The sequence below is a fragment of the Ictalurus punctatus genome, chromosome 7 (assembly GCF_001660625.3).
Source record: "Ictalurus punctatus breed USDA103 chromosome 7, Coco_2.0, whole genome shotgun sequence".
Classification (NCBI taxonomy): Eukaryota; Metazoa; Chordata; class Actinopteri; order Siluriformes; family Ictaluridae; genus Ictalurus; species Ictalurus punctatus.
The window spans coordinates 26,975,579-26,999,425 of NC_030422.2; the positions used below are offsets into that span (position 1 = coordinate 26,975,579).

General features: G+C 38.2%; 1 protein-coding gene and 1 long non-coding RNA gene across 4 annotated transcripts; one reads left to right on the plus strand and one right to left on the minus strand.

Moving 5' to 3' along the window:
• The first annotated feature begins 3,105 nt into the window (after window positions 1-3,105).
• Window positions 3,106-17,487, plus strand: LOC108261139 (SLAM family member 8). 3 transcript variants are annotated; one of them, XM_017462020.1, is made up of 7 exons: window positions 3,106-3,274; window positions 6,616-6,936; window positions 7,362-7,628; window positions 12,983-13,090; window positions 14,710-14,780; window positions 15,027-15,101; window positions 15,660-17,487. In XM_017462020.1, the coding sequence occupies exons 1-7, from the start codon at window positions 3,211-3,213 to the stop codon at window positions 15,738-15,740; spliced, it is 987 nt and encodes a 328-aa protein (XP_017317509.1). In that variant the 5' UTR covers window positions 3,106-3,210; the 3' UTR covers window positions 15,741-17,487. The 3 variants fall into 3 exon arrangements, with proteins under 3 accessions (XP_017317509.1, XP_047009653.1, XP_053537516.1); XM_053681541.1 differs by lacking the exon at window positions 3,106-3,274 and adding an exon at window positions 6,159-6,329; XM_047153697.2 differs by lacking the exon at window positions 6,616-6,936 and having other exon boundaries at window positions 3,126-3,274.
• A 1,797-nt stretch (window positions 17,488-19,284) lies between these two features.
• Window positions 19,285-23,842, minus strand: LOC108261137 (uncharacterized). Its single transcript, XR_001811341.3, has 2 exons — window positions 20,614-23,842; window positions 19,285-20,450 (listed from the first exon to the last, which is right to left on the minus strand). It is a non-coding gene; the product is annotated as an uncharacterized LOC108261137 (long non-coding RNA).
• Window positions 23,843-23,847: the final 5 nt, after the last annotated feature.

Below are 23,847 nucleotides of genomic sequence, written 5' to 3' on the forward strand. Positions count from 1 at the left end.
TCTGACTTTCTTCTGCTCTTCTCCATTGCTTCCTCAGCTGTCTCCTTTTTCTAACTAAACGTTCAATCTCCTGCTGTCATCTAGACTTTCCAGGAACAGTTTGTACTTTTTCCTTCCTTCTTTCAACTCCAAACCTCTCACTTCCATATGCGTAAATGCGAATTTATCCAGTTTCTTTTCAACTATTTCACTTAACCTTTCCAGTGCAAAACAGAGATCTGTGTTTACTGTGTCCCATACAGTTTTCTCGCAAGCTCTTGGCCATCTAATTCCAGGCTTGTCCGCGTTGAGGTTCTTTTCTCTCTTATGCTGGTTTGTCTGACCGGGTTCACAAGGATCGTTAGCTTCATCACTAACTATATCCATGCAAGTCCTCCTCACATCTATGACAGGGGTGCTGATATCCTGTGAACTGTGGCTTGCTTCCTGTCACTGGGTTACATTCGACTGACTTGACTGACTTCGTAAGAAGTACTGATCAATGCGAGGCCCTTGTCCCTTCTCCCTCAAGCATTTAATTCTGGAAACAGTTACTTCATAGAAGCTCAAATTTTGAATGTTATCTACTCCATCTGCTGTACCCATCACATTTTTTGTGTATTTATTAAGCCAAATGATTAAAACCTTTTCCCCTGTGAGGCCTGCTTCACCTTCAAGAGTTCCTTCTGTCTCCAATGCTTGGGGGTTGGTGTATCTTAAGTGCCAAAAAGTATTAAAATTCATTAAAAGCATTCTTAAACCATAAAAGCAAACTAACACTGGTGAAAGATGGAACTGTTATGACATTATGCCTTTTAAAAATTTAGATTATGAAAACATACTGATGTTACTTGAGCTTCAACGTTAATATACTGTAGATGTATTTCTTTAAGCACAACTCTGAAATTTATCACAGCTATTATTGGCTATTGGCTTGTAATACGAAAATGAGATGCAGTTCATGGTGCAGAATTTTGGAAAATTACTCCCAGAGACCTAGAAAAGAGCACACAATTTTAATTATTGCAGAAAATAAACTCTGTGACCAAAAAAAGTTGGTAATTCTACACGTTTTATTCCTCAAGATGATTTTCACAAATGAACACAACTTTTATGAAGTTTGAAGACTAGAATAGATACAATCTCCAGAAGGGAGATTATAATAGTAGACTATAAACGAACTACACTACAGTCGCAGGACTTCAACGTCACCAGCACTAAACTTCCGAGAACTATTCTGTTTTTTATGAAAAAAAACAAACAAACAAACAAACAAACAAAAACACTACTATCGGAAAATACTATAAATTGATAAATCTGTAACTTGGGAAATTTGAGTTTCAGAAGTGCAAGAATAAACACGAGGCTGTAGTAGATGAAATTTCCTGTTCGGCGTGATGACGTTTAATTCCCTCGACAACCTCTGGAGTAGCATTTAGTCTTCATTAGCAACCGTATTTTTCAAGACACGTAAAAGATTTTTAAAAAATCCTGAGTAGGGTGTTACTGATGTATTTTATGTCATAATATAAAATTTGAGCATATCTTGAGCTTGTATTCAATACAATACCTTATTCAATACCTTATTTCAGGCATTTAACTTGGTCTTGGTTCACATATTACCCAAAACCACGATGTAACCCACCTGAGGATGAGAACGGTAAACAAGGCTGATGAAAAGGACGCACCGGAGGGGGTATAGATGAACATACACCACACTTGCAAACCTATTATTATTATTATTATTTCTTCTTATTTTGTACATACTGCGTACAGGACGCACTCAATACAGTACCCAATGAAACCTTAAATATATTTGCAATTATTCATTTAGCAGACGCTTTTATCCAAAGCGACTTACAACCCTTAACCCTAAGCGGAGCCTTGTGGTCACCAGTGCTGCATTCACTCAACGTAGACCCAGACCCCTATTTCCCTTGGTGAAAATTCTTTGGGGAAGACCTATGAATAAGAAATAGCATTTTACTGCCATACAATCTCCTTTCACTGTTCATTTGACACACAGCTCCATGATGTACACACACACGCATTCACACCTTTTTAAGTATGACAAAATATTGACGAAGAATAATTACTAAGAGTTTCTAAGTATCATGACATCAATATTTGCATCCTACAAGTGGTCATGTTGAAAAAAAGGATCCTAATCAGTTTATTAAGCATATTAACTCTTGCATTTTTGCTGTAAAATTATAAGTGTCTTTTGCATACCCTCATTGCATTTGAAACGGAGTGTGTGAAGTCTTGTGGTCTCCAGTGCTGAATTGACTCAATGTGCACCCAGACCCCTAGCAGCTCTCAACAGGAAGTGAGAAGCACACCATGCGGTGGCCTTTGCACTGACTTCAGGTCAGTTTCAAGAATTTAACTTCCCATACACTAGCATTATCAGAGAAAACAGCAGGACTGGTGTCAGATCAGGATCACTTCAGCCCACATGAAACAGTGACACTTCCTTGTGTATAAATTTGACAGCATTTCTCCTCATGCGTGCTTATTATCTGGACATGAAGTGAGTTCCAGGCATTCAGAGAGGAAGAAAAGCCAGATGTGGAAGTCTTGTAAAAGACTTGCCTGGAATTTTACCCAACACATCAGAAGACACTAATCAAGCCTGTGCAGTAAGAGTGATGTGTTCATAAAAGAGAATTCATGTTCCCTTGTGTCAGTGCACTTTAGCCTTTTCTACTTTATTAAGCTGTGCGTGTTTTAGCAGAAACACAGTGAGTGTCAGTGACACAGTTCATGAGAAGTGAGAAAGCCGCTAAACCACTTTCAGACAATACACTGCATGTAAAAAGGACACACATATACATATATATATATATATACACATATACATATTATATATATATATATATATATATATATATATATATATATATATATATACATACATACATAGATATACATACACACACATATATACACACACACACATATATATATATATATATATATATATATATATATATATATATATATATATATATATTTTTTTTTTTTTTTTTTTTTTTTTAAAAACACTGTAGGTGCACTTTTTTCTGTTTACCCCCACCCACAGAAAACATTTCTAGATTAAGAGACCTCAGACTCTCAGTGAGTGAGGAAGTGTTTCTGGTGTCTTGGACTTGATCTTTTTGTGTCTAGTGTTGACTCTACAGTCTCAGTCGAGCTGCAGCAGGACAAAAGAGTAGTTCACAAACTGCAATGTGGGACTTTCATGGATATCATATCTCCATCTTTGGAGTGCTAATGTTTGGAATTCTTCAAGGTATGTACTTAGATAAATATGGGATTTTAATGCACATTGAGACACAAACTATTTTAAATGATTTACTGCAAATGAGCTTACTTATTCGTAATGTCATATGTCAGGGGGAAATAATTTTACATGGTCTTCTAACATGCTCTGAAATGTGCAAGCTACACATTGAGGATGACTGCATGAAGTATTTTGTTCTTTAAAAGTGTATTACACTGAAGTGGCTACATACAGGCATTAAATAAATTAATTAATTGAAAATGTCATGCTGGAATGATATTCTAAAATGTTTGAGGTTTTATTACAAAACTATCCTGGACTGTTAGGGTTATTAAACACACATTAAATGTACAGTTCAGTTCAGTTTGCATTTAGTAAATTTGGCATTTCTCACTACACAAACAGGCAAACAGGACCCCACAGGTGTTCAACATATTTCTCACATAACTGTCTGCTCTTATCATGTTCTATCTGTAGAAAAAGATAAGGATAAGTTCGGGAAACCTCAGGCCTTATCTGTGAAAAATGTGTATCAGTTTACCAGCTATATAATGTGTATACAGTGGTGGAAATAAGCAATGAACGGAACGTGTCAACATTTTCAGTAAATATATTTCCAATGAGGTTATTCACATGAAATTTTCACCAGACATCAGTATTAACTCAAGAAATCCAGAAATATAAATAAAAATATAAATAATTCACAACATTAAATCCATAAATAAAAGGTTTGTGTAATAAAGTGGAGTGACACAGGAATAAAGTATTGAACACGCTAAGAAAAAGCAGTTGTCCAAGGCGAAGTAAGGCATGGAACCGGCTAAAATCCACAAGTAATTATACCCCCTATCTGTACAAATTAATATCAGCTGGGTTAGTAAATTGATGGTCTATAAAAAGGCTTTTCATTACCAAGGTGTCACACAAGAAACATCTCATGATGGGTAAAAGCAAAAGCGATTATTGACCCAGGCGAACAGTTACTGGTAAGTGTTTCTTTCTGGATTTTTTAGTTGAAACTAGTTTTAACACCGATTGTTGATAGAAGCTGTAACTGCGCTTCCTTGTTGCTACGAGCAGTATACACGTTGCTAGATTAAAGCAACACATCAAATTAAAGTCCTTGATGCTCACCTACAAGACCTTGTCTGGAACAGCACCCTCCTACCTCAACTCTCTCCTGAAGGCTTACGTTCCCTCACGCAATCTGTGATCGGTTAACGACCTACGCTTAGTAGTACCTACTCAGCGTGGCTCAAGGTCCCTTTCCAGAATCTTCAAACTAACTGTTCCTCAGTGGTGGAATGAACTTCCAACCTCAATCCGGACCACAGAATCTCTCACTATCTTCAAAAAACAGCTAAAGACACATCTCTTCCATGAACACCTAACCAACTCATTTAAAAAATAAATAAATAAATAAATAAATAAATTGCGCTTACATCTCTACTCTACGCACTTTCTTCTTCTGGAATTCAATTAATGGATCTTGTATGGTAGCGATACTTGCAGTGTTCTCTGCTTGATATATCGCTTTGCTTGTATTTTCTCATTTGTAAGTCGCTTTGGATAAAAGCGTCCGCTAAATGAATAAATGTAAATGTAAAAGCAAAGAGTTCTCCCAAGACACTTGGAACCTTACTGTTGCAAAATGTAGCAAGTTGGATCAAGGTACCCCGGTCGTGAAATGTGCCTGAGGCTGCAAACACATACTGTATCGGCTCTGGCTCTACCCATCTTTGCAGCAGGTTTATGTGGTACGTTTGTGCGTCTGCTTGCTTACTGGGCTGCTGCAGGTGATAGTTAACGGGACCTCTCCTCTCGAGGACTGTATATGGGCCCTGCCACCAAGCTAGGAATTTGCAGGAGCTGCTGGGCACTAGCAGGAGCACCCGATCACCAGGTTGGAACTCACGGGGTTGTGCTAGGTGGGTGTACACTCGTTTCTGTTCCTCCTGGGTGGCCATCATATGTTCCTGAACGATCGGGGCCACTTGGTCGATCTTCTCCTGCATCTCTTGGACATACTCGATTACCGAGCGGAACGGGGATGGCTGTTCCTCCCAGGCTTCCCGTGCCACGTCCGAAGAGGAGCTCGAAGGGTGTGAAGCCCGTAGATGCCTGGGGGCACTCCTGGATGGCGAAGAGGGCGTATGGCAGGAGGAGGTCCCAGTTCCTCCCTTCCTCATCTACCACCCGGCGCAACATCTGCTTTAAGGTTCGGTTGAACCGTTCGACCAGCCCATCCATTTGTGGGTGGTAGACCGACGCCTTTAGGTGTTTCACCTGCAACGCAAGGGGAGAGGGAAAATGGAGAGGGGGGGGGGGGGGGGGGAATAACTTTTTTTTTTAAAAGATGGGTGGGTCTGTGCTCGTGCCTGCATCCTCCACCAGTGTAGCGATTTTAGCCAGCGGTGGGCGGAGCACAGATACACAGGAGGCTGTTTCCGTGTTATGGGGGATTTTATTCAAGTCACTCGGTGTGCGGGGCGGTTGCGCGTGAGGGTGTGTGTGGGTTGAAGGGCGATCGGCCGGTGAGGGTCTCAGCCGTTGGCGATTACAGCCAAGGGGGGCGGGGCTGAGCCGTCACTTGCGTCAGAGCTGTGTGCGTCGGAGCTGTGTGCGTCGGAGCCGTCGCCTTAAATCAGAAAAATCACAGCAGCGGTTAGCAGACGTGCACGCATCAGCAAAACTACCAGATATTCGCGAACGTGTTTGGAGATACTTCTCTTCTTCTGCGAGTGGAGTATCGCCCTTTTATACTCTCCCCTCGCTTGCTGGATGGTGGAATTCTTTCGCACGGAGCACCATTCACGAGCCGTGGGTGTGTCGGCGGCCCCGCCCAGCCACCACGTGCTCTCTGGCTGTCCAAAACATTTGGTCGCACTGAAGCTGAACTGTCTCTTCTGTGCCACTGCGGCAGTCGCGGGAGGAGAGAGCTTTGTTTCCTGTGCGCCGGCTACCGGCCTGTCGCCACAATATATGTACTAATGTCTTTTTCCTGTTGCTCCTACTGGGCTGGGCCAAGGGTCCCTAGTCTGTAGACAATAGACACACAGACAATGTAAATATCATTTAGCATTTACAAATGTATAAAATGTTACACACACACTTGTGTTAACCTGATAATTTCCTTCAAATACTCTTAGAAAGGCTTAGTGCTTGAGAAATGCTTTTTTTTTTCCTTTTCTTTTTTTTGCCTTTTTAGTTCTTGTTTTTATTGGTATAGTGGTTTAGATGAGGGCTTCAGTCTGAAGTCTGCAGATGAAGCTCTACAATCTTTCACTTCATACAATTGAAAAATATTCTGACATGAATCATGAAGTTTGTTGTATTTTGCCCTGCTGCAGGTGTGTTTGTTGTTTTAGCTGATACAAACACAGTGAAGGTGTACAGAGCTACTGGAAGCTCCCTGGATCTAACACTGAACTATTCAAAACAATCAGTGTCATCAGTCAGGTGGAAGTTCAATGAGAAACAGTTTGCTGGGTATTCTCAGAAGCAGTACTCACACCAGAATTCCCAGTTCACTGAACGGCTAAAGGAGGATAATGATAAAGTTGGAATAACTGTACAAGATCTTCAACCCCAAGACTCTGGGATATTCTCAGTAGTTGTAGATGGAACTGAAAGACAGTATCCAACACAGATGTTTACAGTTTATATTCAAAGTGAGTAGGATTACTATAAATATACCTATATAATAATAATAATAATAATTATTATTATTATTATTATTATTATTATTATTATTATTATTATTGTTGTTGTTGTTATTGTATCCATTATGAATATTTTAATCTCTAAACATGTCCACAGCTTTAGAAACTTTTGCTTCCTACAAATTGAATTTGTTTACCTACAACAACATTGTGGGAACAATAACAAAAATGTTTCTATGATATTAGTTTTTGTTTAAGTAGGAACATTGTGTGAGCAGCACCTTAGAAAGTCTGGAGGAAATGTTATTTTTGTAACCTTAAAGCCTAACCTTCTTAAAAGCTGACAGATATGATACTGAACATTCTGGAAAGTCTCTGTTAGCTGAGATTTCGTTGTAGCATTGATTGGATTTTGATCATCTTTTTTTTTTCAGTTCCCATAACAGCTGTGCAGATTGAGAAGAATCAGACGTGGAGATTGTCCACAAACAGCTGTGATGTTGATGTGAAGTGTGCAGCGCTCGGAGTTGAGAAGGTCTCCTACCTGTGGAGCGGCTATAAGACTGGAAGTGGAGCTCAGCTGAAGTTCAGTCTTTCACCAGCAGAAGGAGCTGTTACACTGAACTGCACTGCAGCTAACAACGTCAGCTCCATTTTAGCTACAGAGATACTGAGCTGTAGCACTGAACATCAAGAAACAGGTATAATTACACGAAACATGTCTGTACATTGACACGGGGGTTGATTCTAGGATTTAGAACAGAAAAAAACCTGTGTGTAAATGTTGCATGTGTGTGAAAAAGTATGTAAATTTTGGCTCCAGGGCCGTTTGCGGACATTTTGGCACCCTAGGCGAGATTCTTCTTAGTCACCCCACCCCCAACACCCCCCATAACACCCCACAGGAAAGCCTTCTATAGCCTTCTTTTTAAATCTCTTCCCAGCTAGCAATTTTTGGTTCCCAGGACATACACTTTTAAGGTTTGCTTCTTTATGGAAATAGAAAGATATTTTTAGGTTTGCAGAACATTCCCCTAATGTTCTCTTAATGTTCTACTCATGTTTTCTTAACGTTCCCATAATGTTTTCTCAACGTTCCCAGAGTTTCATGAATGAGAGTTGAAAACTATTCAAAGTGAATGAGTAAATGTTCATAATCTGTTTGGAAAAAACCTTGCTGATGGACCTACTTGATATGAACCACAATTCCCGCCTCAATGGTACAGGTAGGATGTTTAATTGAGAAAAATGATGGTCAGTCCTCCAACTCAACATTCTCAGCTTACCCAGTAGCCTAAAGTGTTTTTTTTATTTATTTTTTTTATGGAAGCTGTGATAAATTACATATCACTGTATGACATGATCAGACAAAAATTCGTATTTATCATAAAACTTGCCTTGGGTGTTATCACTGTTTTCAGGACTACCAAACCAATAAAATATAAAACTTTTTGGGTATCTGATACAAGACTATTCTAGATTGGTGTCGCTACCCAAGTTAAGCTAACTAAGCTATCATTCAGCATGTTTACATGGACAACAATAATCCAATATTAACCCAATTAAGACAATACTCTGATTACGAAACTATCATGTAAACAGCCATTTTTAATTACCTTAATCCGATTAAGGTCATACTCGGAAGTAAACACAAATCGTATTAAGACATGTGGAGTATTCCTGTTTTATTCACATTATCAATGTGTATTACAGACATGTAAACACCTTAATCACATTTTTAACGTCCTGTGAGTTTACACGTTTTACGGCAAACAAGAGAGCACGGTTGCGTCCGAAACCATGTACTTACCTACTATAGGCCTATAATAGGCAAAATACCTGTATTTTAGCTACTACATGGTAGGTAAGTAAACGGTTTGGGACGCAGCCCACGGCTTCAAGCAGTCGTCTATTTGCACGTACAGCATGACAAATAATTAACCACACTTGAAGCGTTTGTAAAAATTTTAAATAAAAACACCAAAAACTGTATACGGTACCATAACGAAGACCAACTGTATGTCACTACATGAAATTCTGGAAGGAGTGTCGGACTGCGTGGCCCGGTGACGTAATGACTTGTGCTGTTAATCGAACTATGTTCTATAACATGTAAAATGGGAACATGAAAGGAGTATTCTAAAAGTAACGCATGTAAACACCTTAATCAGAATATTGTCTTATTCAGAATAAGGTCAATAATTGGATTACTGCTGTCCATGTAAACGTAGTCAGTGTATGGATTTAGCTGCTACATTGCCAGGCAAAGTATATTATCTTTCCTTATACTGTGCTCATATAATGTTCACGTAACTTGGAACTCATATAGACATTTACACACCTTGTCATCCTGCTCAGCATCAGAGAATATTAGCGTTTCAGTTTAAACCCATTTACTGGTTAAAAAGAAATCAATAAAAATCTGTGTATATCCATTTTTCCCTGACTGTGTGAGCTAGTGTTTGTCAGAATTGAGATCTGTCAGCCAATAAGACACGAGTGTTTCCACGTATTTTCGTATAAACCCTGTCTGATTGGTCTCGCCACCGTTCACTGAAGATAAAATATAACACTTCATTCACTGAAGATAAAATTACAACACTTCTGTCTTTTACTGACGTTCAGTTGGGTGATGACAAACTGCTCATTATGTGAATTATTCACTATTGAATTTTTCATGGGGCGCATGGTGGCTTAGTTGTTAGCACGTTCGCCTCACAGGTCCTGGGTTCGATTCCTGCCGGGGCCATGCGTGTGCGGAGTTTGCATGTTCTCCACGTGCTGCGGGGGTTTCCTCCGGGTACTCCGGTTTCCTCCCCCAGTCCAAAGACGTGCATGGTAGGCTGATTGGCGTGTCTAAAGTGTCCGTAGTGTATGAACGGGTGTGTAAGTGTGTATGTGATTGTGCCCTGCGATGGACTGGCACTCTGGCCCACCAGGGTGTACCCCGCCTTGTGCCCGATGCATACATAGAAACTCTTAGTAATTATTCTTATTCATACGCAAAAAGGTGTGAATGCGTGTGTGTAATACATAGACTTATGCACTTGCGTATCTTAAAGGAATAGAGAACTGTTTTAACTGCTAGTTTTATGAATGTGTACATCATGCAGCTGTGTGTCAAATGCACAGTGGAAGGAGATTGTATGGCAGTAAAATGCTATATTATATAATATAATATACAGTATCTCACAAAAGTGAGTACACCCCTCACATTTTGTAAATATTTGATTATATCTTTTCATATGACAACACTGAAGAAATGACACTTTGTTACAATGTAAAGTAGTGAGTGTACAGCTTGTGTAACAGTGTAAATTTGCTGTCCCCTCAAAATAACTCAATACACAGCCATTAATGTCGAAATGCTGGCAACAAAAGTGAGTACACCAAAGTGAAAAAAAAAGTGTCCAAATTGGGCCCAAAGTGTCAATATTTAGTGGCCACCATTATTTTCCACCACTGCCTTAACCCTCTTGGGCATGGACTTCACCAGAGCTTCACAGGTTGCCACTGGAGTCCTCTTCCACTCCTCCATGAGGACATCATGGAGCTGGTGGATGTTAGAGACCTTGTGCTCCTCCACCTCCCGTTTGAGGATGCCCCACAGATGCTCAATAGGGTTTAGGTCTGGAGACATGCTTGGCCAGTCCATCACCTTCACCCTCAGCTTCCTTAGCAAGGCAGTGGTCATCTTGGAGGTGTGTTTGGGGTCGTTATCATGCTGGAATACCTGCTATGATCATGCTCTGCTTCAGTATGTCACAGTACATGTTGGCATTCATGGTTCCCTCAATGAACTGTAGCTCCCCAGTGCCGGCAGAACTCATGCAGCCCCAGACCATGACACTCCCACCACCATGCTTGACTGTAGGCAAGACACACTTGTCTTTGTACTCCTCACCTGGTTGCCGCCACACACGCTTGACACCATCTGAACCAAATAAGCTTATCTTGGACCAATTTGATGCAGTGTGTGGCGAATGGTCTGAGCACTGACAGGCTGACCCCCCCACTCCTTCAACCTCTGCAGCAATGTTGGCAGCACTCATACATCTATTTCCCAAACACAATCTCTGGATATGGCACTGAGCACGTGCACTCAACTTCTTTGGTCGACCATGGCGAGGCCTGTTCTGAGTGGAACCTGTCCTGTTAAACCGCTGTATGGTCTTGGCCACCATGCTGCAGCTCAGTGTCGGGGTCTTGGCAATCTTCTTATAGCCTAGGCCATCTTTATGTAGAGCCACAATTCTTTTTTTCAGATCCTCAGAGAGTTCTTTGCCATGAGGTGCCATGTTGAACTTCCAGTGACCAGTATGAGGGAGTGTGAGAGCGATGACACCTGCTCCTCATTCACACCTGAGACCTTGTAACACTAACATGTCACATGACACCGAGGAGGGAAAACTGCTAATTGGGCCCAATTTGGACATTTTCATTTAGGGGTGTACTCACTTTTGTTGCCAGTGGTTTAGACATTAATGGCTGTGTGTTGAGTTATTTTGAGGGGACAGCAAATTTACACTGTTACACAAGCTGTAAACTCACTACTTTACATTGTAGCAAAGTGTCATTTCTTCAGTATTGTCACATGAAAAGGTATAATCAAATATTTACAAAAATGTGAGGGGTGTACTCACTTTTGTCAGATACTGTATATATATAGCAAAAAAAAGTTTCATCTGATGGTTATTGATTTTTTTTTTCAAATCAGCCAATGGCAAACAACAGAGGGACTCAATAAAAATTGAAAGTCCTACCCCAGCTAGTGAACATCACCAATGAGAGTTGAAGCTGCTCGGAGAACAGTTGAAGTTAGAAGTAAAGTTACAATAGAAGAACAAGAGACTGAGTGATGTCGGGGGGAAAAAACATAAATCTGGGTACCAGAAATGTAATGAAAAGAAGGACAGGGAATCCAGGAGAATTGCTGGATCCCAGTCTATCAATACCTTCTTTAACAAGATAGGTTAGTGCATTGTAGGGATGTCAATGTGATGGCATGCCATGCCCTGATCATTTTGCTGCCCAATTTACTTTTGCATGAATAGGACACCTAATAAGAGCTGCCCCCTGCCAGTACTGTCACATAATTTTCTCTTTACTGTACTGACATGCACTGACTGAACGATTATGCTGTCAAAGTTCCAGTCTTTTTGCACTATTATAGAGTAGGTTTGAATAACACATGCGAAAAAATGGATATGCTGGTAACAAGGATTACAGACCTCCCAACTGCTGATGTGGTATATTTTAAGATAACAATAACGTCAAGAAAACGCGAATACAACTCGCTTCACGTGGACGGATACATTTATTAGCTTTATTTAATAATGGAGTATGCAGTAGCATATTATCTTAATGAATGAAGATAATGAGTGTTTTTAATGGTTTTATTTTACATTTGACTGCATTCTTTTCGATGTCTGAATGTTTACATCAGCTGACTGGGCCAGACTGACTGGAAAGACTTTTTCATTATTTTGCTGGTACTTTTTAAATTTTACTATTGCATAATTTCTTGTCTTTTGTTATTATTTAATTAGTTTGTCTTGAATAATTGCTTGAGGACTTTAAACAGTGTTTCATAAGAAGTTATTAATGACTTAATGCAATTGTTTTAATGTAATATTTATATAAACATTTAACTTTTGAAATAAAAGTGTTTGCAACAAGATTACTATGTTCTGTTACAGTAGACTGTGTCAAAGTGATATGATATTAAACTTTTAAAATAATTTGTAGGTGTGGGTCTCCATGCCCATGCCTTATACCGTATATGATATGGGTGTAGGGCAGTGGGGGCCCAAAACAATATTTTTTTCAGGTGCCCAGAACTCCCTAGCTACGGCCCTGCTGGCATCCCAACCACTGCATGTGTGTGTGTGTGTGTGTAGTCTGTCAAAAGTAGAATACCATCTGAGAATAACATTAGCATTGACTAGTGCGTCATTAATGTGATCAAAGCCCTTTTTATAATACATGTGAACTATGATATTGCTGTGAGAGACTTTTTATTTGCAGAAATTTCATAATCAATTACTTTATGAAGTGTTTGCAGAAGGCATACCACAGTGGATTGTAATAGCAGGAGTAGCTGCTGCCCTTTTGCTTATCGCTTTTATTGCTGCTCTGTGCTGCTGTTGGAGATCTCACAAAGGTGTGTTAATTTCTGATTAACACAAATATACAAACACTTTATACAAACGCTCTACAATATGACAATAATATACTACCATCACAGCGTGAGAGTAGTATATTATCTGGACAACTGAAAAATTTCCACCAGCTTAAAAAGATAAATACACAATAAATCGTATTTACAGTGCATCCGGAAAGTATTCACGGCGCTTCACTTTTTCCACATTTTGTTATGTTACAGCCTTATTCCAAAATGGATTAAATAATGATTATTTTCCTCAAAATTCTACAAACAAGACCCCATAATGACAACATGAAAGAAGTTTGTTTGAAATCTTTGCAAATTTATTAAAAATAAAAAACAACAAAAAAAGCACATGTACATAAGTATTCACAGCCTTTGCTCAATACTTTGTTGAAGCACCTTTGGCACCAATTACAACTTCCAGTCTTTTTGAGTATGATGCTACAAATTTGGCAGACCTATTTTTGGGCAGTTTCTCCCATTCTTCTTTGCAGGACCTCTCAAGCTCCATCAGGTTGGATGGGGAGCGTCGGTGCACAGCCATTTTCAGATCTCTCCAGAGATGTTCAATCAGGTTCAAGTCTGGGCTCTGGCTGGGCCACTGAAGGACATTCACAGAGTTGTCCTGTAGCCACTCCTTTCTTATCTTGGCTGTGTGCTTAGGGTCATTGTCCTGTTGGAAGATGAACCTTCGCCCCAGTCTGAGGTCCAGAGTGCTCTTTCGTTTCTCATGGATTGAGAGTCCTTCAGTTGCCTTTTGGCAAACTCCAGGTGATCTGTCATGTGCCTTTTACTGAGGAGTGGCTTCGTCTGGCCACTCTACAATTCAGGTCTGATTGGTGGAGTGCTGCAGAGACGGTTGTTCTTCTGGAAGGTTCTCCTCTCTCCACAGAGACATGCTGGAGCTCTGTCAGAGTGACCATTGGGTTTTTGGTCACCTCCCTAACTAAGGCCCTTCTCGCCCGATCGCTCAGTTTGGCCGGTTGGCCAGCTCTAAGAAGAGTCCTGGTGGTTCCAAACTTCTTCCATTTATGGATGATGGAGGCCACTGTGCTCATTGGGACCTTCAATGCTGCAGAAATGTTTCTGTACCCTTCCCCAGATCTGTGCCTCAATACAATCCTGTCTCGGAGGTCTCCAGACAATTCCTTGGACTTCATGGCCTGGTTTGTGCTCTGACATGCATTGTTAACTGTGGGACCTTATATAGACAGGTGTGTGCCATTACAAATCATGTCCAATCAACTGAATTTACCACAGGTGGACTCCAATCAAGTTGTAGAAACATCTCAAGGATGATCAGTGGAAACAGGATGCACCTGAGCTCAATTTTGAGTGTCATGGCAAAGGCTGTGAATACTTATGTAAATGTGCTTTTTTTGTTTTTTTATTTTTAGTAAATTTGCAAAGATTTCAAACAAACATCTTTCACATTGACATTATGGGGTATTGTTTGTAGAATTTTGAGGAAAATAATGAATTTAATCCATTTTGGAATAAGGTTGTAACATAACAAAATGTGGAAAAAGTGAAGCGCTGTGAATACTTTCTGGATGCACGGTATAACTGTTTTTAGCTATTTATCTAACATATTTTTATAATCTTGCTGACAGGTGGCAGTGTTGAAGACAGTGGAACAACAGTGTATGCAGACGTCAATACTCAAGTCACAGCTCAGAAAAATGTACGTATGATACTTTTGACTATTTCTTTGTTTCATATCTTATTATTTTGTTCACTTTATTAGTGTCAGGTATGTTTGGATTTCTTTTTTTATACAAAGATTCTCTTGGATAATAGAATGTGTATTTAGTTATATGTATTTAGTTTAGAGCCCTTCTAAATTGAATTTATTCTGAAAGGAAATATATAAAATCCAGATTGGCTTTATATGGCGTCTGTGTAAAATGAGCTTCCCTCTACACTACAGCATCGGTCAGAAAGTGTTATTAATGGAATGACGGTTTACGAAACGGTGGATGACCTCAGAGTGACCCCAGAAATGGTAGGAGCTGTCAAGTATGAGCTTATACAGTTACATTCACAGCTTTGCTTAAAGCAACATGTTTTAGGTTGTGGAACTAAATTATTGGTCAAACAGCAACCTGGAACACACAACTAGGTTATGTACTATTGACATGATATCACATCACTGCACTTTACAGTAGGAAAGGTCATACTGAATACCTCAATAAAATCTCACTTAGAATTTTTTTTTTTTTTTTTTACAATAAACACATTTGCAATTGCTTCGATTTGTGATTTGATGAGAACAGAGCCCTTTTTTTTTATTTTTAAATACCATGTGCAATAAAGACCACTTAAAAGATACTTAAAAGGCTGACAGTAAAACATATATGTATTATATTTCTATTACAGTATTCTCTTAAGTATTTCATAAACATGTTAATGTTTTTGGGAGTAATATTTTAATATTAGGATTTCTAATAATTGGTCTAAATGTACTTTTCTTGAATGCTTTAAGTACATTGCAGACAGTCTGCAGGTCGAAGTATTCTTTAAACATTGTGGTATTTTTTTATCCCCATTCCTGTCTACACAGACTATTTACGCTAAAGTGACACTTCCTCAACATGCAAAGATCAGCTCTACTTCTTCCTCACCATACCAGCAAGTTTGCTAAACTGTAAAGACATCAACAAATCTTACTTTCCTTGTCAATTATTGTGTGTGTACTCTCCTTTCGTTCATATGTTCATACAATCTTATAAGCTGTGTTATACAGATTTGCCTTATTTTCTAATGTCATGTTTATTTCAGCTTAAGTATCAGGTACAATCCTAATGCATATACTTTAGAGGCCAGGATATTAATAGTATCCACCACTGTACATTGATGCATTGATCCTATACACTCATTTTAATTAAATATCATGCAAAATATATTATTTTCAGTCTGGCAATAGTCCTGTAGGAATCTGAAAATGTGTAATGCACTCAATGACAAATGAAGCTCTCTGTGCTATAGAAAGGCTACTGCCATTATTACAGCAACACCAAAAGACTTCAGATTGTTACTATTTTCTATTTTAATACCTATGCCCTGCTTTCATTTAGTCTTCAAGTAGGAGTCTGTGTCTCCTCTTAGGAACATAATACAGTTGAGGTCATAAATTTACATACCCCTTGCAGAATCTGCAAAATGTTAATTTATAGAAAGGAAAAAAAAAAAAAGTATAGTGCACAAGACACAATGACCAAATTTACACAAAAATCAAGCAGTTCAAACGTTTACACACGCTGGATTCTTAATACTGCGTGTCGTTACCTGGATTATCCACGACTGTTTTTATATTTTGTGATAGTTCAGGAGCCCCTTGTTTGTCCTGAGCAGGTAAACTGCCCACTGTTCCTCAGAAAATCCTTGAGGTCCTGCAAATTCTTTGCTTTTCCAGCATCTTCTGCATATTTGACCCCTTTCCATCAGTGGCTATTTGAAGTTGAGATTCATTTTTTCACACTGAGGACAACTGAGGGATTTGTACTCAACTATTACAGAAGGTGCAAACGTTCACTGTTGCTCAAGAAGGCAACATGATACATGGGGGGGGGGGGACTTTTGAACAGGATGATTGGTGTAAATTGTTATTAGTATGTTTAAAGATTTTTCTTTTTCAATTAAGTACTGCTCTTCAGAATGTACATAAGATATTTACATGTTTCCCAGAAGACAAAATAATATCAATTTACACATATAATATAAATCAGACATTGGTATTGACTCAATAAAACTGCACAGCTAAAGAAATTGTAATATTCCAATCCATAAAAAAAGTTATGTGCAATAAAGTGGAATGATACAAGGAAAAAGTATTGAACACACTAACTGGAATTTATTTAATACTTAATGGAGAAGCTTTTGTTTTCAATAACAGCTTCAAGATAGCTTCCACTTCACTGTAGGTATGGTATTTTTAGGGTCATATGCAGAGCCATTTCTCCTCCAAACATGATGTGTGACAGCTTGCATTCAGAGGTAGGTATGTGAGTACTAACCTACCAACATGCACTAACCCAGCTTATTTTAATTAGCACAAGTATGAAAAGTAATTAGAATAATCAGCCAGGTTTAGTGCTTATTTCTTACCATGTTCAATACAGTAAGTACAGTTGTTGTTTTTTCTTGTGATTCCACTTTATACGTTTTTTAAGGATTGGAATATTATGATTTCTTTAGCTTTGTAGTTTTGCTGTGTGTGACAAATGTCTACATTTCATGTTGTTTAATACAAACGTTGTTGACATGTTGAATACTTATTTCCCCCACTGTAAATAATCCCAAAATTAACTGTACAATGTGCTATATAAACTTGACCATTCAGAATGTTAATAATTAATGCAAATAAAGTTATTAATAGTTGGTTTTATGAATTGATTTTGATTTTATTAAAAAAATAAATGTCATCTTTTTTTTTTGGAAGACCTTGAATTTGGGAGAAAATTTACACAATGCTGTTTAACACTACTGGGGAAAAAAACTTAACAACGGAGAAGTGCATGTCCAGTGGTGGCTCATCCATAGGGGCAGCTGGGGCAGAGCCCCACCAACTATATCAGCTGTTCACCAAATATTAATCTTCATATTCATCCTTGACTACTCGATATATTTTTTAAATTCAGCTGAATTATTAATTAGCACTTTCGAGTAACCAACAATTTACTGATATAAGCAGATGTTCCACTGATTTGCTCAGCTTACGTAATGTTACACAGTCACGGAGTAGAACACTCACTGCCCAGTTAGCTTCCATAAAGTTTTTATTGCACATAGAGGCCCATAAGGTCAGGAATCACACTGCTTCCTCTATGACCATTTTCTGTGGAGGAGGAGGAGCAGACATATTTCATGCTTTTTACACCAAATTTAGTGTTAGGTAGGGTTAGTTTAAAAATAATATGGGTCACAAATATCTTATTTTATAGTACAAATTGGAATTAAATCTAATAAATTTCCAAAATCAAAAGGGTAAGAGTATTTGTGATGTACAAAAGCATTCTACTGTAAGATATTTTGCAAGCATTGAGAGAGGAAAAGGTGGATTATGGAGTGGATAATGTCAGTACATCAGAAATGCATGTGCAGCAAAATGACCTTGTTGGGAAATTAACACAATATCAAAAAATCGGATATATTTCTGGCAAATACAGACTCCTCTACATTTGATGTTAGCACTAGGGAGCAAATTACATTTTATCTTATATATAAGAATTCTTTTACTCCTCTTGCAGGAAAACCACATGTACTTCTTGATTTAATTAAACAGGAATAATGAATGATTTCTCACACCATAGCTGGTCGCCAATACAATATGATCAACCAAACTAATGGCTGTGTTCATTTGACATCTGGGGACGTTAAATAAAATGACTGTATATGATTGGACAGCATCACAGGGAGTCAAAAGTGAAGTCAAAATGTCTTTAAGATCATCTAGTGGTTGTCTGCAGTACAATTTTTCACCCTTCTGTTATGTTCCCAGAGAAGTCCTAATTTGAGTGCAAGAATGATAACAAATTAAGATTGGAGGTGGGAAGTGTTGTTGTAGCTTTTATTTCCACCTTACAAACAACAAGGCTGGACAACACTGTAAAATAGTGACCAATGGTTACTTAAAAAAAAATTATGGCAACCAAGTGACGTAATATAATTGAATAGATTTTAAGTACTACAACTTTGATTAAAATGTATTGAATAAATCAACTAAATTCAAGCAAAAAAATTAAGTCCATGGTAATAAAAGCAACAATTAAAATTTCGTAATAGCATGCCAAATCATGAGTTATACAGCCCAAAAATATTGAGTAAATCCAAATTAATTTCAGAAGGAAAACTGATTTATATTTACTGAATAACTTATGGAAATTGATTTATATTGTTAATTATCTGGTTGATTAATTAAAGAGATGTATTAAAATTAAAAAGAAATTAAAGATATATTTATAACTCATTTGAGCACATTGTTGCTTAATTCCACACATTTACAGTGCTATTCTTATTTATCGATACCTTAATTAACTGTTTAAAGTCTTAATTGGTATCACATGACTAAATCTATTTAACAATATTTAATGTCACTTTAATTTTTCTATTTCTAATCCAACCAATATCATGCTTTCTTGGTACCAAAGTTTACTTAAATTAGGCCAACAGATCACCATGCATAAAAATAACGGAAGGTAAACATTTATTTGTGCAACTTTGTCACAACATGTTTACACAACATTTTTCAAGTGCAAAATGCCAAAATAAAACAATAAAATTGTTTTATTTATTTTATAAAAATAAAATGCATTTCGTATTTTAAGAAAACAGACAGAAGTACTTCCATTTGCATTACTTCTTCACTTACAAAAATGGGACTCACTTGAACAATTACATTATGTATTTGTGCAAATTCAAATGCCTCAATTAAAACATGTGAAATAATCACTGCACAAAAATAGTTGGCTGTGCCAACATAAAATCAAAAACATGATGCCACTCTCCTCAAATCGGAACAACCTCCTGCAGCCCCGACACAAGTATTTAACAAAACCTTGATAACCATGTGACAGTTGACAGTGCCACAACAATTCCCTTTCATTCTGCAAAGGTCCATTTTCTTAAGCTAGTAGCTTATTCTTGAGGCTGCTCAGTTTTGGGGACAGCTTTGAACAATCCAGCTCAAGGAAGAGTTTCTGGAAGACTTCAAATGTACACCTGAGCTCCTCGGGATAGGCAAAATTCACTGCATATGTAAACCCAAGGAGCATGGAGCAAGTCTTTGGAAAGTTACCAAGAGCAGTCAGAACTTTCATGCCCTCTACTACGATACCAATGTCAGCCGGCCCTCCGACGCATCACTCTTGATGTTGTAGATTTTGATCCTTTGTACAGCAAGGTCCTGCAACACACTGTTCGTCAGCATCCCGAAATAGCAAGAACATTGTGTATTTCAGACTGTACAGCCAAAGGATAAGGTCCTAATTAAACATCTCCGAAATTGCTTCCAACACTTTGGACAAGAAAACCTGCGGCTGAAATAGCTGTTGCACATAATGCACCCCATTTACATCAGAGATTTAGAAAGAGATCATGTACTTGTAAAAGCATATTTTCATGACAGGTAAATTAGAAAGGATGAAATCAGCTCACTAACAAAGCAAAACAATTCAGTGACACCAGAGATGATAGTACGAACCGAGTCTCAACTGTAAATATTTGTAAATTAAATCAATCCATTGCTATATAAATTAGTTTCTCCATCTCTATATGGCACTCTAAGCTCATTCCTAAATCCACAGCAACTGGATCAACTCTGCTCCTTCGCTTATTTTAGAAGTTACCTCAGTCTCTGTAAAAAAAAAAAAAAAAGTGTCTCTTAGCTACTTTGTGAATAGCTCTTAGGAAGAAACTATAAGATAGGAACTTTTATGGCCAAATTCTAAAGATATATTCAATACAGCTGTTAGCAATGCATTTCTTGTGAGAAAGAGAATAAATAAACTACTAATAACTTTTGAATTCTGCCAGTTGGTGAAATCAGATTGAGATGGCAAGCATTTAGACACCCTTGGAATGGAAGAGTTTCAGAAGCCTGGGGAGTGAATTCATCCAGCTTGGACATTAACTTTGATTCAAGGTGCACCATTGTGATTCTGTGAAACTGATCCTGGATCTGAAAGATAAATAATAAAACTAGTGTACAAATTGTTCTTACAACATTTTTAAAAGCAAGAATTAACCCAATTCTGATTCTGGAATTGGATCTTGAAAATATGATTTAGAAAATAGTTGACAGCAACATAACATATTTTGTATTTAAGAAATAAATTTGAAAAACCACCAGCCCAAATAGCAAGCACATTTGGGCCGGTTCCAGTAAAAATGCATCACTGTCGGCTCAAAGGTAATTGCACAGAGCTCTGCTGACTGTTCACACCACTTCTGGCTGACAGACGGTTTTTGCTATCTCAGCTGAAAGCAGGTGTAGTTGCCGCAGGTCCATACTCGGTGTAGCTGTGTGTATCTACTTTCGGCCCGAGTTCGTTAAGTCACAGTCGAGCCACAGCTAGAATTAAGGTGTTCAACTGCCTGGAAAAAAAAAATCAAAGTTTTGACAGTTAAATCAGTTAGGATCCTAGAGGCTGCAGTCATTCTTCGTTTTCAAGAGGAATAATTTCAGCTGAAGAAGGTAAGTAATTTCGGGGGGGGGGGGGTCTAAAGCTTGGCTGAAGAACGTTGATCAGTTTTTCGTGACAATGCTGATTCTCACAGACACTTAAAGTTTTTTTTTGCTCTACAACTGAGACACAAACTCCTCGTTTATTCCTTCCCTTTCCTCTTTTACTACTTTTTATTCCTATATGTTTGGTTAGAACTGTCTGGAACATGGAGCTAATGCTAACTTAATATGTTCTGTCAGAAAACCCACACAGGTTGCAGCATGCTGTGGTCTCGTTATTAGATCATATTGTCCACTTGGCATGATAACAGACCCATTGTTCAGCTCAGCACTGTATTTCTTATAGCGTTTGTGCAATTCTTAGCCTTAGTCTCAACATACTATTTTTTTTGTCTCATTGAGTGATCCTGAAGGGATTGAATGATGTTTAAATGAAACTGTATTTTACAGACAGCTATAAAGAGGGCAGACATGGAAGTGTCTGGGCAAAGACCACCAAGGTGTAAAACATACGGATATTTGTTCAGCACATTACTATTCCTTGATGCTTTGAGGCCATATTTAAAGTTGTATTTTTCATAAAACATTGTAGAATTTGGCAATATAGTCAATATTTTATAAGTGTATGTAGCAATGTGGCTCGTTTTGCTCTACAACTACACCACATGTAGCTATGCAGCTCGTTTGTTTCGTTAAATGTACCAACTACGCCCTACTGAGAAAACGGGGAGAATAACCCAAATAAGGACACGCAAGTACGTTCCACTTAGAACAGGCAAGACGCATGGGTTTCCATACAAAAATACATTTTATTTGTGTTAAAAAAGACTGGCCAAGAACTATTTTTTTTTTTTTTTTTTTAAAAAGGAGCAGCCAACACAATCAAGCATTGGTTAAATAAAACAGTCACAAGAGGCAGTTAACAATAATCATAGGAGGACTGAGGCTTCCTGTATGAGGGGCAGGCTAATAAAGCAGTACCAGCTATACAAAAGGGAAAAGAACCCCACCAATCAGAATCATACCCACAAAGTTCACTGCAAATAAACACCGCAATAATAACGACCCTTAGTTAAGTAAAGCCAAAAGGTGCAGCAAAGAACTCCCCAAACCTCAGGAAGCATTCATCTCCTACAAAGAGAAAACAAAGATAGTCAAAGCAGACAATCAAAAGAATAAAACAAAACAAAGACAAACGTACTGTCATAAAAACACATAACCTCGAGCTCAAACTGATTACAGGTAGCAAGTTTAACAAGACTGACCAAAACGTATTACTACCACATAGCAGTATCAGCATAACTGAAAGACTGTTACAACACAGTTGACTTAAAGAAAACTGATCTTAATGACAGTAACAAACACAAAACAATAAAAATAAATAAATAAATAAAAATACATAAATAAATAAATAAATAAATAAATAAATAAAAACACCACACACACAACAAAATAAAACCGAATCGGATCATGAAGCAGCAACAAAGCAGCATCAAGCACCAACCAAACAGAAAAAACCAAGCAATCAAGCAGCAACGTGGCTCCCTGAGTGAGGGGGGAGGCGCTATACCGATATGACCACATCTCACTCAACCCGCCTTAACGCATGCAAAATCAAGGACCCTAAGAACAAACAGGTGTTACAACCTCAATTTGGAAAGCATACATAAAAGTTTAGCTAAATTACAGAACTAAACGATTTACCTACCGTAATCCGATGACATGGTACTCACGAAAATCATGATAGCGTCTTTAATAGTTGTGACGGCAACAGCTGGCGCTCCGACCGGAGCTACGTTAAACTACCATGCTACACAGTTAGGAGCCTTGACTGCACAGCGCACTGATTATGAGCAGCACATCACACCTGCACACAGTCTCAGTAGCCCAACGTCACACTAAACAAATAAAGCGCACGGTAAATAGACAACGCTAGCATCACACAGCTAAGCAACAAAGCTAAAACCACATACCTCTGTAGTCCATAGTGTTGTGGATAAAAAATGTCATAAAATAAACATAAGGGAGAAGAAGGAAAAACGGGCACCTAGACACATAGAAGCGGGATTAGGCGGACATTGACAGATTGGAATTACGAGCAATTTAAGAGCAGTAATAGTCAAAAAAAGTCAAAAAGAAGTGTACGAGCTGAGGAGTGCTAAAAACACACACACACACACACACTCGTGCAGTCAAGGGCGGGCAAGTAGACACAACATACATAAACACACATGAATAACTTTAATAATATCTTATAGTAATAGAGAAACTCTATAAAAAACAGAATAGTAGGATATGCAGGACAGTAGAACTATAATGATATTAAGAAGTTGGAAGTACAGTAAACCGCTTTTCAAGTAGTATAAATATATATAAACTAAGAAACATAGTGCAAATATGAAAATAAATTATAAACGAGAAATACAGGGAAAAAAGGAAAATATAACTTACTCATGATTCAGATGGTGAAGATTCTCGTCTCGCAAGGAAAGCCTTAATTTTTAGAGAACCATGAAGAAAGCCAGTTATAAGGGTGGCTTGCCCCCCCCCCCCCCCCCCCCCCCCC